General features: G+C 44.6%; 1 protein-coding gene across 1 annotated transcript in view; it reads right to left on the reverse strand.

Annotated features, from left to right (window-relative positions):
* The window catches only part of cacna1ha (calcium channel, voltage-dependent, T type, alpha 1H subunit a), a 97,059-nt gene that overhangs the window by 23,256 nt on the left and 59,151 nt on the right, over positions 1-14,652 (reverse strand). Inside the window, exons 6-14 of the mRNA XM_076081494.1 lie at positions 14,291-14,603; positions 10,730-10,822; positions 9,400-9,638; positions 8,464-8,990; positions 5,745-5,911; positions 5,281-5,475; positions 1,535-1,686; positions 309-494; positions 78-195 (exon numbers count right to left, since the gene is read on the reverse strand). Of these exons, the coding sequence (XP_075937609.1) occupies positions 78-195; positions 309-494; positions 1,535-1,686; positions 5,281-5,475; positions 5,745-5,911; positions 8,464-8,990; positions 9,400-9,638; positions 10,730-10,822; positions 14,291-14,603 (1,990 nt within the window). The remainder of the gene's footprint in view (positions 1-77; positions 196-308; positions 495-1,534; positions 1,687-5,280; positions 5,476-5,744; positions 5,912-8,463; positions 8,991-9,399; positions 9,639-10,729; positions 10,823-14,290; positions 14,604-14,652) is intronic.

The raw sequence follows: 14,652 nt of genomic DNA on the forward strand, positions 1-14,652 counted from the left end.
AGCAAGAAACAGTCGCTCTTTGGATTAGAGCCAGCACAGCCTGCAGCACAGGAGCATAATGTCAAGTGAGAACTAACCTGGAATACAGTGACGATGGCCCAGAGCAGAGAGTCAAAGTTCTTGCGGTCGGGGATAGTGTCTCCGTTCTCCGTCTGGAGGCTGAACTTACAGCCGAACAGATGCATACCCAGTATACTGTAGAAGACAAGTAAATGCAGTCATCCTATGGGTGTTATGATAATACAAAGGGAGAATATAAGCATTCTGAAATAGTTGGATTGGGAAGATGGGTTTGTGTGCGTGCGTACCTGAAGGTGAAGATGAAAAGCATCAGCAGCATGCAGAACGTGGCCACGTTGTCCATGGTCTTCATCAGCACCACCAGTTGTCTCCTCAGGGCAGGCAGGAAGCGAACCAGCTTCAGAACCCGCAGCAGACGAAACGTTCGCAGGACAGACAACCCGCCGTCTGCTTGACCGATTATCTCCCACACACTGAGAACCGCACACAGACACATTTGTGTAAAAAGATTGTATTTGGTCACTTCAGCCTAAGTTAACAATGTATGTGAGCATACATTTGAAAAATAAAAACACTACAATATGCTAATTATTATCTCCGCCAGGAGGATCATGTGATCGGTCACAAGCGTGCGTGTGTGCACCTCTGTGTCTGTAATCGGCAATATGTCTTTGGTCTCCTGGTTATGGCTGCGTGCTCATGGACTTCTCAGGGTTATGGTGACTCACACTTTCTCAAAACACCTTTTATTGCCCGTTTCGTACTGCCATTGATCGCCCGCTGACTCCTCACACATCACTACTAACTTGCCCCCAGTTGGTAGGGGCCACAAGTGATAACTCAGCTGAGTGCATCGCCGGCCCCCCAGCACACCGCTGAAGGAACTAGCGGTACACACACTGCTGAGTACATCACCGACACTCAGCAGCGAGCAGAAAGCAGAAATAAAGGTGGGTGTAATGTTTTTTGGCAAGATTGTATGAAGTGTATAACACGACCACTTCGAGCCGATTGCCTGCATACATCGCCTCTTGTTTTTGAGTATGAGTGAAGTGTGTTTTACGAGGCCTTAAGCTTAAACGGGGGTAACTGTCATTGACCAGACACACCTGATGGAGATCTGCACTCTACTGAGCGCATCTATCTAGTTATGAACGTAAATCCCCGTCAGAATTACAAGTAACCCAACCGCACATATCAAAAGGTTTCCTGATCCAATATGAGCTCAATCAAACGAAATGACAGCTACACAGCACACCTCAACTCTTGACAGCGGCAACAAGCAAAGCAGCTCCTGTGTGATCCATCACCAGAGTGTCACTGTTAGCTATTGTAAAGATGGATGCTGCGGCAGTGAACCTGGCACTCGAGACCCAATGACTGACAAGCTGGAGAAGGAAGAAGAACCGGGGGGCGGCTTTAGATCCGAGCAAATTTATCTGAAATCTACATTGACTGGAGCCATTGTTTCAGTGTCTTTGCCTTTTGTTTTTGATGTCGTATATTAGATTACCTGATGATCACAATGATGCTGTCGAAGATGTTGTATGGGTTCTTGATGTATCCAAACAGGCCAAAAGCCAGCAGCATGAAGCCCATCTCCAGCACAAACATGCTGGTGAAAACGATGTTACTGATCTCCAACACATCAGTCAGCTCCTCGGGCTGGGGGGGGGGGGGGGGGGGGGGAGAGAAGGGGGAGACGAAGGAAAGAAAAGGGAAGCGAGAAAGAAGATGTTAGTTAATATCTCCACTCTATTATCCCTGAGCTGTAAATCCCACAGCTGAGACATTATCAATCAAGTTCAGAGCTGCAGTCACGCCCAATCAATCAAAAAGGGACCAACCGCACCGATCCATCACCGCTGATCTACTCCACTTACCTCGCAGTGCAGTCAGTGATCCAGCAAGATGTAACTGAGGCCCTCTCATAAAGCATTTAGTCAAACCTCTAATGGAAAACACAGCGATTCTGTGCTCTGGTGAACGCATCATGAGGCCGCTTCCTCAACTTTTCTTTTTAGAAAGGTTTTGCTGGAGCCGCATCAGTGGACTGAATGTGCTGCTTTGGATTAGATGTCTTGACTTGGGTTCTATTTCCTTCACGTCAACGTCCGTCCGTCCTAAACTGAGACTTTTGGGCTATTTCAGGCATCTCACTGTGGCCCACCAGAGTTCATGTGGTGTGTTCCTCACATGGACACATGAATCAAAGCATTACATGATCCAGCAAGAAAAGAGATCAACAATAACTTATCGTTACAATGATTTCTTGTTATAAGACTTTCTTCAATGTTTTGTGCAGTCCTGATATTCACAAACAAACAATAATTATGATCCCAAGATGCCTGAATCACTCTATATTATAGATTCATATACTCTATAGTGAGTCTCATAATTTGTAAAGCCCTTCAGCTTGTGATCCAGAATTATATTTTCATGTCACGCATGGCAGTCTCGTTAAAACTAATTGTGATTCTTTTCATGTGGGGGATCAACAAGCAAGAGGCCCAAAGCCCATTTTGTGTCCCGGCCCAGGGCGAATAAAATCAGGCAGACCACATTCTGGACTAATGGACACACTCGCAAGATAAATGTATAAAATCCCAGACGTCCAGCCACCACAGCGGAGAGTGGTTAACCTTCAGCCTGGGTTATTCTACACTATCAGCACCCTGCAGACACATCCAGCGATGGCTTTGTGTTCACGTTATGCATTTAAATATGATGGATGGAGCTGGAATCAAGGAGACGAATGAGGGTTTCACCCCCACACAAGTCCATTATGTGACGCGTGTGAGTCTAAACATTCTCTTCATTATTCTGAATAAAAATAAAAACATCCGTATTTATGATTATGATTAAATGTGATATTTATGTTAATTCCGTCAAGTAGCATAATCAAAAACTTACAACACTAAAAACAGATAAATAAATCTACATTCTGATTAAAAAGACAACTTTTACAACCAATACAACCCAGTGATGCTTGTGCTGAAGTACCACTGAGGATCTTGGTCACAGATAGAGGGCGCCATACTACACAGCGTGTGTGTGTGTGTGTGTGTGTGTGTGTGTGTGTCTGGGTCATGCCAACCTACTGACCAGCTGTTTGCTGTTTGTTCAAATTGTCTTTCACTGACCAGCCAGCACATAAGACGAGGAAAGCACTCGAACAAAGCTTTAAAAGTCTCAGTCAGCGGTCACAATACCACACTCTCATGCATTCCTATTTAACACTGGACTAGTGGCATTTTCATTGCCTTTGTGGCCCTCACACCAGAGAAATGAAAGAGCATACTGCTGAAGAGCAGGGCAATCATTTCCATATGCTGCACAGCAGTTTATATGCCTGCTGGGATTACAAAGGTATATTTTACTAGCTGCTTAACGGTGAGTGGAGAGGCTTGTGATGGCTGATTAAAAATACAAAAGATACAGCCTCAAGCAGCAAAGACTGTGAGCTTCGAGAGCTTGATATGACCTCGACGAGTGCTCAGAAACACCACATGCATGCATCACTACATTGTTGGGAAGGAGGACTTGGCCACACGGGGATTTGAACCCTATACCTTTGTATTCCCATATTTTGTATTTATTCTTTTGTATTCGTGGTGCCCCCTAGTGGCAGAATATCCCACGACCACGTAGCAAAGAACATCAAAAGACCTGCATTCTGGTGACAGTCGCTTCTGCCAATATTGATTCCTGAGCATTTTTGTAAAGTTGAACTTAAGGACAACATGTTTTGAGTCCACTATCATCCCAAATGAGCATTCTGAACTGCTGCTTTTCACGACCATCATTATGTTTGACCGACCAGGTGATCGATCACAAGGAAATACGGGGTCACGGCCTGCAAGAAGACATTCCCAGTGTGTCGTAATTACAGCTCTTCATATGACCTTGCCCTGAAGAATATGAGGAAAAAATAGCACAACTGAGATATGCAGACACACACACACACACACACACACACACACACACACACACACACACACACACACACACACACACACTCAGAGCAGGGTAAAGGAACCGCCTTGACTATAAAGCAGGTCACTGACCTAAATCAGAATAATTCTTAAAAAAACATACTAACTTTGGTTCTTACAATCGTTCATAACACACAATTTACCTCAGAGCTCACCTATATTGTGCATTTCTTTATGTCTGTGTTCTTATAATACAAAAACTTCAAGAAAAAGGTTACGTTCAGCTTGCAGGCAAATGTGATTTGTTTCTGACGTCCATGTTGATATTTGAATGGTGTCATTACGTGTTTATCTTCTACACTTTGTCTATTTGTGTCTGTAGGTTTCTCCTGAATCCACCAAAGGTCAGCATTAGATAATGCTTCATTTGCATGTCTAAACAGCAACATTTCAGAAAACTTGTAATACAGAAAAGTATGTTTGAATGTAAGTAGTCAACAGAGGAATCTTCATGGTGATATCAGTTAGTTAGATGTTTTCACCACATTAACCTGGAGTTTCTCTCCTTTCAACGTATTTGAAATTGATGTTCACAAATCAGTCCATACACACACACACACACACACACACACACACACAGTCTCTACTATGCCTCCCACATTCATACCCCTCTACGCACACACACACACAGGCACACACACACAAAGTTTGTCTAGGTGTCACACAAGGAGGATGATGAGTACTGAGGGGAGGAGGAACTCTTACATAACACTGTGTGTGTGTGTGTGTGTGTGTGTTATTGGCCCAATAAGGCCATGGCTCTCCCAGTCACTTCTTATGTTTATACAACAAAGACACACACACACACACACACACACACACACACACACACACAGCCCCTGGAGAAGGTCTTAGAGAGGGAGGCAAGGAGAGACAAAGAAGGGAACCGTGTGCATGCACAAGAATCTTCTCTGCTGGGAATCTGAAAGGTTGTGTGCGTGTGTGCGCATTCATAATAAACTTGGGTGTAAAAACTCTGTGGATGAACGTGTCCGCGCAACCGCACAAATTTGTCAGAGTGTGTGACAGCGGAGCGAGGGAAGGGGGCTGTACTATTAAGCCGATACGTCCCAGATGTTGGGTAAACTAAAACCATAATACTGGAGTGTGAGAGGAGGAGGGAGCGAGTCTCCTCCCCCACTATACTCTCACACTCAGACAACCAAATGCCTGTTTCACACATCAATGCCGAGTCTGACAGCCAACAGTCTTCATCAAACTGCTTGTTTCTCTGTCGTTCGCCCTTCATCTCATGAATCCTCACCTGCTTGTGGTACTCTATCCCCATGCTGAGAGTGTTGACGAGGATGGCGATCATGATCCCTCGGTTGAAGTATTTGCTTTCCACAATCCTCTTCAGTCTCTCCCTGAAGCCCACCCAGGCCCGCACCACTACGTTCTTGTACCCCACGATCCCTCGCCGTCGGCTGCGACCTCGCCCGCCTCTCAGATCCCCCCCCTTAGAGCAAAGATGGGGGAGTCATTTAAAGTGAGGCGCCAAAGGTGAAAATACTGATTAAGGTATTTTATTTAGTAGTTATTGTAATTTAGTAGTAGTGTATAGTAGTATTTCTTCCAATCTTTCAAATGATATATTGCCTTGTTAATAACTCCTTCACCCACTGTCATCTCCATCATCACCGCCGTCATTAATGCCAAATCACCACTTCAACAACCTTCGTCCTCACTGTTTACCATCATCATTAGTGCACCCCCGTGCAGTCTGACCTGGGGGAAGTCGTGCAGTCCGTCCGCCTCTCCCTTGCCTCCCTCCAGGTCTCCCAGTTCCAGCTCCAAGGTCTCCAGGCTGCGGGCACACAGGGGGCAGCTGAGCAGCTCCAGGAGCAGAGGGCTGGGCACCACGCCTGCCAGCTGGTACAGCAGCCGCTGGCGACCTGGAGGGGGGGGGGGGGGGACGACACGGGTGGAGACGGTCAGTCAGACATTGCAAAGGGGGGTTTTGCTAGCTGTCCTCGTGCGCTGCAGTTGTCTCTTCAGCTTTAAAGTCCGACATGTTAAAAGTTACTGTCTTTGACTTTCATTAGCCTTTCAGCATTCTCCACTGTGAGGAACTGAATGCTGATATTGCTTTTTCTCTGTGGTTGATATCTCCAAACCTCCCGATAACACATCAAATATTTACAACACAACAGTCCTTTACTGCATTATCTGCATCTGCACTGCATATGATTGACATTCAATTCCAGGGTATTTTTTAGGAAAAAGTAAACCGTAAATAATAACAGAGATAATAATATGTAAAGAAGGTCGAACTGAGTTGAGCCTGAAGTCAACAACCTCGTCTTAAAAAGTGCAGTAAGTAAGCAGCCCGAGAGGTGAAACCTCCTTGTGCTGGATAATGAAAGCGACGCAGACGACTTTATCAGCATTGTTATCAACTTCTCTCTTCTCTCCTTTCAACTCCGGTGGATGAACAGTCAGAACACAATATCCAGAGAGACTAAATCAACCTGAAACAATTAAAGTAAGGCGGACATGTCCCCTCAATTCCCAGAGGAAATTACACACTTGCGTGTATTGTTTTACAATGTATTTTTATATCAACTTTACATTCTCTTTACAAGGTAAACAAGGTTGTTTTTTTGTCAAAGAGAGACAGAACGTTATGACGCTGTATTTAAAAAAAAGAGTACAATAGATACGATGAGACATAATATAGTGGACAAAGTAATATTATAATCTGAGGGACATTGTGTATGCAGTGCTGAAGCGATGTCCTGTATCAATACAGAGCCCAAACAAGATGGTTTCTGCAGTGAGTACAGCGCGCTGGCCCACAGTCCTGTAGGAGACGACTACGACTACATCCTGTTAGAAGCAGGCTGAAGGACCTGCAACGCAGCTGAACACCACTTCTGGAAACATCAGCAGAGCAACGTGTTGTTTACGACACTCCTCAAGCTATGAAAACAAAAAGGCTTGTGAACGCTGTCATCATATTTCACTGTCTTTTATAATCTCACAAATGAACTTCTGTGTCTATTTATCAAAGTGTTTTGACTCCAACTATCAACAGATTGTTTACATTCTCGCAAATTCTATTAAGCAAACGCCTTCAAGGCCCAAAATATGTCTCGTGTTTAAACCTTTTTATTGCATTTGGTTAGATTAGATTACACTTAAAGTAAAATTAGATTTGAGAGCCGCAGAGTTATAAAAGAACAGTATAAAGAGGCTATTCAACCAAAAACAGCTTTCAAACTCTAATCTCATTACATCGCCCGGTTTATCAGAGATGTAGTCATCTGACGAAGCTGAAAGCAAACATTAAGAAACTACAGAGCTAGAAATGTCCCACAGTGACTCGAGACTATTCATTCATTTAGATTTGAGCCTTCAGTCAACTGCAAACCATTAAATCACCAATTTAAAACCTGCACTCTTCAACGCACATTGGTGGTGTTTCTCTCGCTGTGTGCAGATCAGAGGTGGGTTGACTGTTGTAACACACTAGTGGTGTTTTTAAACCTCTCTCAGCACCCAGCACGTGTCACGCAGTAACTCTTCGCTACAGCAGGGAACTGATTTATGTGTGCTTAATTATGCTTGGTGCCAGCGGTGTGTAAATGTGTGTGTGTGTGTGTGTGTGTGTGTGTGTGTGCTTAGCAGACTCCCTTCATTAGCACAGAACAGACGAGTCTATCATACGTCTGCTGTTTTCATAATTTTCCTGTGCATCCATTATCGTTTTGTGTTGTCTCCTCTCTGCCCCCCCCCTCAAGCTAACCTTCTTTTATTTCTCCCTCTCCTCTTTTCTCTCTCTTTACCTCATTTATTTTCCTCTATATTTCTCCCCCTCCTAGCCTCTCCCTCTTAAATCTTTCATGCCCCTCTTTTTAACTCCAAACAACAACGTATACCTGCGCTTTTGTTTACGTCTTTTCCTCACTACTCCCCCACACGCTTGCTGACTCCCTCAATCCCCCTCCTTTATCCACCTCAACGCACCGACGACCGTGGCGCTTGAGACATGGATTTCCTGTCAGGACTCCCTAAGTGCTGTTTGAGTCACGTGCTGTGTGCGGAGCAGATGTGGCCAGAGGTTACCTCAGGTCAAACTCGGGAAGAGGATGGAGGTATTTGAAAAAGAGCAAGAAATGAAGATGTGCGATGACCAAAAAGATAACGGAGCCTGAGGGAAATCCAGAGCATCAAGTAAAGATCAGGAGAATTATATGAGAATGATCGCTCTACCAAGAAGATTAAAAGGATTATGAAGCCTTAATACGGGGTGTTTGATGGCTTTGTTTAGTTGGTATGTGACAACTCAGTCAAGGTGGTTACTGCTTCCTGAAGCTGACTCAGGCTCCACTCTGTAAGCTAAAATGTGATTTTATCCAGCAAACCAAACTCCAGACTCTAGTCCAACAGACTGTGCATCCGTGTTTTGCTGCAGTCTACACTCTTTAAATGTGTGTGTGCTTACTGTGCTGTCCCATGAGCTGGTAGAGCTTGTTCAGTGTCTCTGTGTGTTCAGATGCCGGGTGGTTTGGCGGGTGCTGCTCTGGACTGGGCCCACACTGCTTGGAGTGGGGGGGCGGCGTCTTGCTGCTGTAGCTGCACACAAACGACGGCAGTATGGTGGGATAGTTCATCCCCCCGTTCAGCCGGCCGAGCAGCGCCCCCATGCCGCCTTGGGCGTCGCCGGACGCGTCGCCGCTGTTTGCGTGTGTGCTTGCTCTCCGCACGGGGAGCGACTTCATCTCCAGCTCCTCCCCTCCCCGCTCCACGTCCGCGTGCTCGCCCGTCACCACGCTGACGGTGTGCTGCCCCCCGTTGCTGAGGCGACAGTGCTGGTGCTGATGGTGCTGCAGCAGGTTGTGGATCGGTCTCAACCACAGTGCGCTGCCCGGGCCTAAGCCCCCGCAGCCCCTGCTGGAGCCGTGTCCGTGTCCATTACCCCCGCCGTTACTGCCGCCGCTGCCGTTAGGATTCACCTTTTTACGCCTTTTACTGGTCAAAGGACAGGAGAGAATAATAATTATGAATAACTGAACATGAATAGAGAGGGTTTTTTTGTCAGGTTTATAGAAAGTTGTTCATTCTTTGTTTATGTGTGTTTGTATCTGAATGCATCCCTAGGGATGTGGCTCTTTACATTTTTGGGCGCTGTGCATAATAATTATGCGTAATTCTGTGAGATATAAAATGACCGAAGCTCACAGAAACAATTATTAGATGTTCGTAACAAAACACGATGTAGACGTCCCAAATGACTCATACAGCGCTGCAAACAGACACAAGCGGCCCAGCAAATACAATAAAGGGATTTCTTCCGCTCGTAATATCACAGGAAATCTACAAGCACGCACAAGTGCTAAACCACTGATGTCTCAGGCACTGATAAACACCCATAGCTGACCTGTGCCACCCAGAGTATATCCTCTGCAGTCTGCGTGTGAACTTGCGATAAAGGTGGCTGATGTAGCGCAGCATCTCCTCGTAGCACGAGCCCGGCTCGCTGTAGCTGGCCAGCGTGGAGTCGTTGGACATGTAGCGAGCGCGCTGCTCCCTCATCAGGGCGTTTTCCCTTTGCTTCGTCTCGGAGAACTGGGTGGCGATGACCACGAGGCACAAGTTGATCATGAAGAAAGAGCCCACCTGGACGGGGAGGAGGAGAACAGGGATAAAGCTGCAGCGTGGTAACGATAGGAGCAGACGTGTTAACTGTCATATCAAAGAACCTACTCTATAAAGGTGGTGTTATACATATATATGTGTGTGTGTGTGTGTGTGAAACCTTTCTCTACTACTTCATCAATGTTAATAAAACAGTGTCAACAAGAAGCCATATAACAGCTCGTGTATTATTCAGATCCAGAAACTTGGCCAGATCTGAGATGATCAAACCCACTTTGTTTTTATCATTGCTTCGGAATCTTGAAATTCAAATCATGCTCTGTTGAGATGGCCTTGACAGGAAGTTAGAAATATCTATCAATTCTTTAAAGTAATGTATTTTTAAAAGGCCATTATTGTATGTTACGGAAAGAGCGATGGGAAATTAGATAAGCACTTTCTCCATCTTTTCTTAAATTCTTTCCTCTGACCTTTAATCTTAATTTCCATCTCATCCGCTTTCTATAAGAATAACTTTGTTCTTCTCTCGGGCCTTCCTCCAGTCCCTTCTCTCTCTCTCTCTCTCTCTCTCTCTCTCTCTCTCTCTCTCTCTCTCTCTCTCTCTCTCTCTCTCAGACCTCTGCTTCTCTCTCCCCCATTTGTTTTCCTCCCTCCCCCTGGGCGCATAAGCACTTTTACATCAAACGACAGGAAGGCTCATACAGCATTGTGAAATATGTTCTTTCTTTGAAAACCCCAACAACAGCATGATATGGTGAAATTATGCACGATAAGACGTCTGAGAGGTTCCACAGAGGGGGGGGGGGGGCATGCATAACTGTGAACCCACTCGTAATTCATGTGCAAAACTGGACTCTACTGATGTTTGATGACTTGACAAACAAAGACAAGTGAATTTAGAAAACTATAGCAAGTCAGGGTTACAGTGAATAATGGAGCTTTACTGGACTCCTTGAATGCTGGAGTGGTTTTAGCTTGGTTCACTTTCTAACAAGACCCATGTTAGTCCATGTAGATCTGGGCCAGATATTTGAGACCTTTGAGACCTCGTAACACATTCAAATATCAGGAAACAACAAATAAACCAGGAAAAAATGCGAGGAGGTACTTACGATAATGAGCAGTATAAAATATATAAAATTGTAGAAGGAGTGAGCGTCCATGACATAGTACATGATATCTACCCATCCTTCCAGTGTGATGACCTGGTGGTGGGGACAAAAAGACACAGAGAGACACACACTGCATTACAATGAACGGGAAAGTAGGAAAAACATTCTCCCGGAGCTTTGCTCACCCACACATGCACACACACACACACAAAGACACTCCAAGTACACAGTGGTCAGATGCAGAACATTTCCAATTCACTTTTTAATGGCTATTCCTCAGAAGAAAGCCTGTGGTGTCCCTCCAACCTCTTCCATGTGTGTGTGTGTGTGTGTGTGTGTGTGTGTGTGTGTGCCAGGGGACTGACGCGGCCCTTTCATGTAGTCATTATGCTAATGAGCAGTTGAGATGCTGAGACCTGAAAGCGGTGGCTCAGCTCAGCCGAGCCGATACACAAAGCTACCTTAAACAGACACCACACATGTGCGCACACACACACACACACACACACACACACACACACACACACACACACACACACACGCAGGAGACTAATCCTCTCACTGCTGGAGAGCTCTCCTTTGCACCAGATTAACAAAAGAGAGGATTCTCATTTCTGAGCTAAACACACCTGGTAAACGTGCATCTTTCTATTCTACAGAAACAGAGAGTAGACCAACAGCGATCCAACCAAACATGTATTCAGTCAACCAAACTAATAATCATGTAGTCAACATAACAACTGGAAAGCAAGAAAACCCAGCAAGTTTAGCCAATTTGAATTTTGGTTAATACCAGCAATAAAAGTACAAAATATCTTCCTTTTTTCTAAAAATGGAAGAAAGGACCAACAAGTCTTGAGCAGCATGGTACTGTACATCTTCATCTGGTCTCTAGCTATGTTGAAAAGGTCAATCATGCTGTGTGCATCGCAGGAAAGACAGGATCCTCAGCTGACCTTGGGTCTGATTTAAGAGAGGACACAAATGCGATGAACCTGAACAAATCACTAACTGCCCCCCCCCCCCAGCCCACCATCAATCGTTTGCTCCGGACACACCTTGTAGATCAGAGATAGCTAGCAGAGCATCGAGTCCTGCAATTCATACTAATGACATACTACGCTACTGACATGTGGAGCGGAGCGCTGTCATCCGTCGCGGGTGAATCAGTTAATCAACACATTGTTATTGAACCCTGTGGACGGTCTTGCAGAATAAATGTGTGTGTAGAAGGTCAATAGTCATTAACCTGTGGGTTGATGGAAACATTGGCCAAGTAACCCTGAGATGCCTTCACTCTCCTACTCACTCACTCCACCTCCTCCACCGCTTCATGTGTCACCCCTTAAATCACTTCTTAAAGCCCATTTCTACAGACTGGCTTTCATGTGATGCAGTCGCTTTACTGCTTTATTTTATTATTGATATTATTTTATTTTACAAAATAATTTTTATTACACTATTTTATTTTATTTATTTTATTTTATTTTATTTATATCGCGTCGATTGGTTTTATTGTACGGTTTTATTTTGCTTTGTTGGGCCTCACTTCTGTTGTTTTATTGCCTTGATTTTGCTGCTTTGTCTGTCAAAGCACTTTGTAAACTCTGTTTTTAAAGCTGCTATATAAATAAAGTTATTATTATTATTATTATTATCCCTTCTTTCTCACCTCTACACTCATATTTCTATGGCTCCCTCACTCTCAGCTCTCCTTACGCTGCTGTCACAGGTCGGTCCATTACCTGGTTCTGAAACCGTGGGTCAGGACTGGGTTTGATTGACGTCCTCCCGTAAAATCCATTGTTATCACACACTTGTAGGGACCCGATCGAGCCCCAGGCTCGGCCGTGGCGGGCATCCGACGTGACTTCCTAACAGCTTGTTGTTCTGTGCAGGAGTCCCAGGGTAACCCTCAATTAACTCAATTTAGAACCACAGGCTGAAATGTTTTCAGAACCCGGCTCTGAAATGTATAATTCATGCTCTTTATATTTACAGATACTGGGGGAATAAGGCTGTAGACTGGGATAACAAGCTAAGCAACTCATTTAACATTCAATAGAGCCGTCTCCTTCACTTCAGCTCTCTATCCTCCTCCCTCTCTTTGCATCCCAATCACTTTGATTTTTCTCTCATTTTCGTTCCTGTTCACTCGCTATTTCTTTTCTTGTTTCCATCCACTCGTCAACAAATAGTCCATATTATTAATTTCCTTTAAGGAGAAATAATAACATTAAATCAAGATATTTTATGTTAATGTTGTATGCAGTATAATTTATATGCAATATAGACCTTTTAAAAATGTCTCAACACACAGCCCATCAGAACCACATGACACAAACCCCAGCTGCTCGTTTTACACCACGACATCCCAGGATGCAAGAAGCAGCACCGCCTGCCTGCAGAGACAGATCGGTGTCTGGCGACTAAACCCAATCATTTGCATCTACCTCTTACTTTATTTTGTTAAATGCACATATCATCTTATCAAATACCTGGCTAAAAAAAACTAATCTCATCTAAGACTCAAAGTGATGCTTGCTAAACCATCGGAAAAGAAAATCTCTTAAGCCTCTAACTGCGAGCTGAGACCACACACACACACACACACACACACACAGACACACACACACACGCACACACACACACGAAAGTTGTGAGTACCTCACAGGGATTAAAATGTCAATGTGTGTGTGTGTGTGTGTGTGTGTGTGTGTGTGTGTGTGTGTGTGTGTGTATTTGCGCTGTTTGGGGTAATTTGAAGGTAAGACTCTCTTTGAGAAAGTCATGTTGCGCAAGTCAAAGTCTATTAGACACAGCGACAGGTCTCTCAGCGGCTGCTGGACAGATCTATTACAGGGGAATTCATATCACAACAGCACAGACAGTGTTAGCGCAAAGACGGCGATAAGGAAAAGCCAGTCGCGGTTTCCTGGGGGAGCTGGAATCAGCAAGAGGAAATAAGACATTTTCACAAGCAGCGTGTGGAGGGGAAAAGGTTTTCTGGTCACGATGCATGCCCTCTGATGCACTGAGTGGAGGGATTTCTAAAACGGTGACTTTTAGATGTTGTTTTTGACTGATAAGGGATTTTGTGTTTGCCATAGAATATAATCTTAGCTGGCTTTCTCACTCTCTTGTTGGTAAAACCTTCAGTCGATGCATGCAGTAAAGCTCATCTTGCTTCCAGTACAAGTCCAATGGGACGTCCACACCCATTAAAACTCTTACAGTCTAGTTAGACATATTGCGTTCTGCTAAAACCACAGTCACAAACCATGCCCTCTATTAGAGTCAACTTATTTTGCATGAATGTAACCAAATGTCACTCACTAAAAGAAAATGTGAGAGATATTGTGAGCTTCCTGTTTTTTTTTTAGGTGAGAAGAATCGACATTATTATAAAGGAAGAAAAATTACATTCTAATAAGGTATGTTTTGTAAAACTTATTAAAATTATTTATTAGAACTAACAAAATGAGTTGGCTGTTTTTCAGCCTTGTGTTAAGTTACTCTTTCTGCTTCCACATTTAATCCTGCACGTTTAGCCCTTCTTACCTGGAATATGGCTATCCAGGCGTAGCCGATATTGTCAAAGTTGACAGCTCCCTTGTGAGGGTTGAATTCCCCGGGGTGGCACACGTTGTAGTACTGGTTCCAGTTAACGCAGCCGTTAACGCTGGCCACGGCCGCTCCAATCAGAGCCGAACTTTGGAGAGGAGCGGCCAACGAGCAATTGGCCCCGCCCTCCACTTGGGCCGGCACGTTGTGGCAGCGCAGCATCCCGTTCTCGCGGGGAGCCGAGCAGATGAACGGGCTGTCTTCACCTTCCTCCGACATGTAGTAAGGACTCATGGACAAGTTGTACATTCTGGATGGAAAAAATATAAATACATACATCAATTACAGATACTCGTTTG

The sequence above is a fragment of the Anarhichas minor genome, unplaced genomic scaffold (genome assembly GCF_050575085.1).
Source record: "Anarhichas minor isolate MPS153535 unplaced genomic scaffold, ASM5057508v1 ptg000007l, whole genome shotgun sequence".
NCBI lineage: Eukaryota > Metazoa > Chordata > Actinopteri > Perciformes > Anarhichadidae > Anarhichas > Anarhichas minor.